Source organism: Asparagus officinalis, chromosome 3 (genome assembly GCF_001876935.1).
Source record: "Asparagus officinalis chromosome 3, Aspof.V1, whole genome shotgun sequence".
In the NCBI taxonomy this organism is placed as follows: Eukaryota; Viridiplantae; Streptophyta; class Magnoliopsida; order Asparagales; family Asparagaceae; genus Asparagus; species Asparagus officinalis.
In genome coordinates, this window is record NC_033796.1 from 628,346 (window position 1) to 629,733 (window position 1,388).

The 1,388-nt window shown below is 37.8% G+C and overlaps 1 protein-coding gene across 1 annotated transcript in view; it reads right to left on the reverse strand.

Moving 5' to 3' along the window:
- Positions 1-1,388, reverse strand: part of LOC109832554 (probable mannan synthase 11) — a 9,780-nt gene continuing 8,392 nt past the window's right edge. Inside the window, 5 exon segments of the mRNA XM_020399895.1 lie at positions 1-306; positions 468-574; positions 576-729; positions 857-1,056; positions 1,177-1,290. Of these exon segments, the coding sequence (XP_020255484.1) occupies positions 141-306; positions 468-574; positions 576-729; positions 857-1,056; positions 1,177-1,290 (741 nt within the window). The 3' untranslated portion in view covers positions 1-140.

Below are 1,388 nucleotides of genomic sequence, written 5' to 3' on the forward strand. Positions count from 1 at the left end.
AGTCCACCCTATAGAGCCACAGAAAGATAGCCTGATCACAAAAGGATCGAGGTAAAGACAATGAACAGGGCCATGCACATGGTGACTACAAAAATTTGATGTACAAATTAATTAACGAATGTCGTGCAGCCTCCTCGTTTCTATGAGCCAGCTGGCACATGAGTTCCTACGTAACCAAATCCCATCACCAGAAACGCAATGCCTTGAAGGAAGAGGTATATGAAGTAGCCTGATTTTGCAAATGCAAAGTCATATCCTCCACAAAGCAACAGCAACAACCCCAGTACAATCTCCGACGCGTAGAACCTAAAATCCAAGATCCAGGAGTCAATGCATGCATGTTCAAATATATATATATATATATATATATATATTTTTAATTCCCTAGCTAGCTAATCATGATCAGAGCTAATTAATTTGTTCAATTAATTAATTAGTTAAGGACTGATTCAGATAGGAACATATACCTATGCCAGAACCTAGTTTTAACCTCCTCCTTGTTCTGATGCTCGAGTAAAGGCTTTGTAACTCGGGCATCGTCTTCCAACTTTTCGATGTCCGCAACATGTTCAGCGGGCGGGCTTTGTTCTGTGAGCATCTCCTAATTTTTCAGTGACAATCCACTCGTTGACTCTCCTGGCCTCTAAGAGGCCTGTAACGGCAGCTTTAAGCCGATGGAACGACATCACGTTCTCAAATAGGACCCAAATGATCACTAGATGAAAAGAGCTGTTGTGATAATTAAGGAAGAAAAGTTGTACATTAATTAATCACAAGTAAATGATTTCAGAGATAAAAGAGTGATTGTTGCCTGTAGAATCAATGATTTTCTAATTTTTTTTTTTTTTTAAATTACCTCGGAGTTGCTATCGCTTTGCAGAATGTAATCATGGTAGGGACATAAACTACCCCCCAGTGGGGAACCTCAATTTCAGGAACTAGAACTGTAAGTGGTATTACAATGCAATAAAAGATGAAGGTAACTGTATGAGCTACAATCTTGCTGACAAAGAAGAAGCTGTACAGGACGTAGAGTTTCTTCCAGAATGATACTTTCTGCATAACGTACGAAAGGAAATATATAGTTAATAAAAAAAATTTAATTCACGCGCGGTGACTCCATCATTTTCAGTATATCTGAACAATTGGTACTGATTTGAGGTTAAAGTTATAAACCTTATTCATTATGATCTCTATTGCCATCTTCTTAAAAAGATTAGCTGGGCCGCAGGACCAACGATGTTGCTGAAACCGATATGCCTTGAAAGTACTTGGTAGTTCATTCCTGACCTGAGGTCACTGTAAATTTTAGTGAAGTTTAAACATTATTTTTAAAAAATTGGAGAAAGGATCAACAAGGATGTAGCATGAATAATAAAATTCATGCA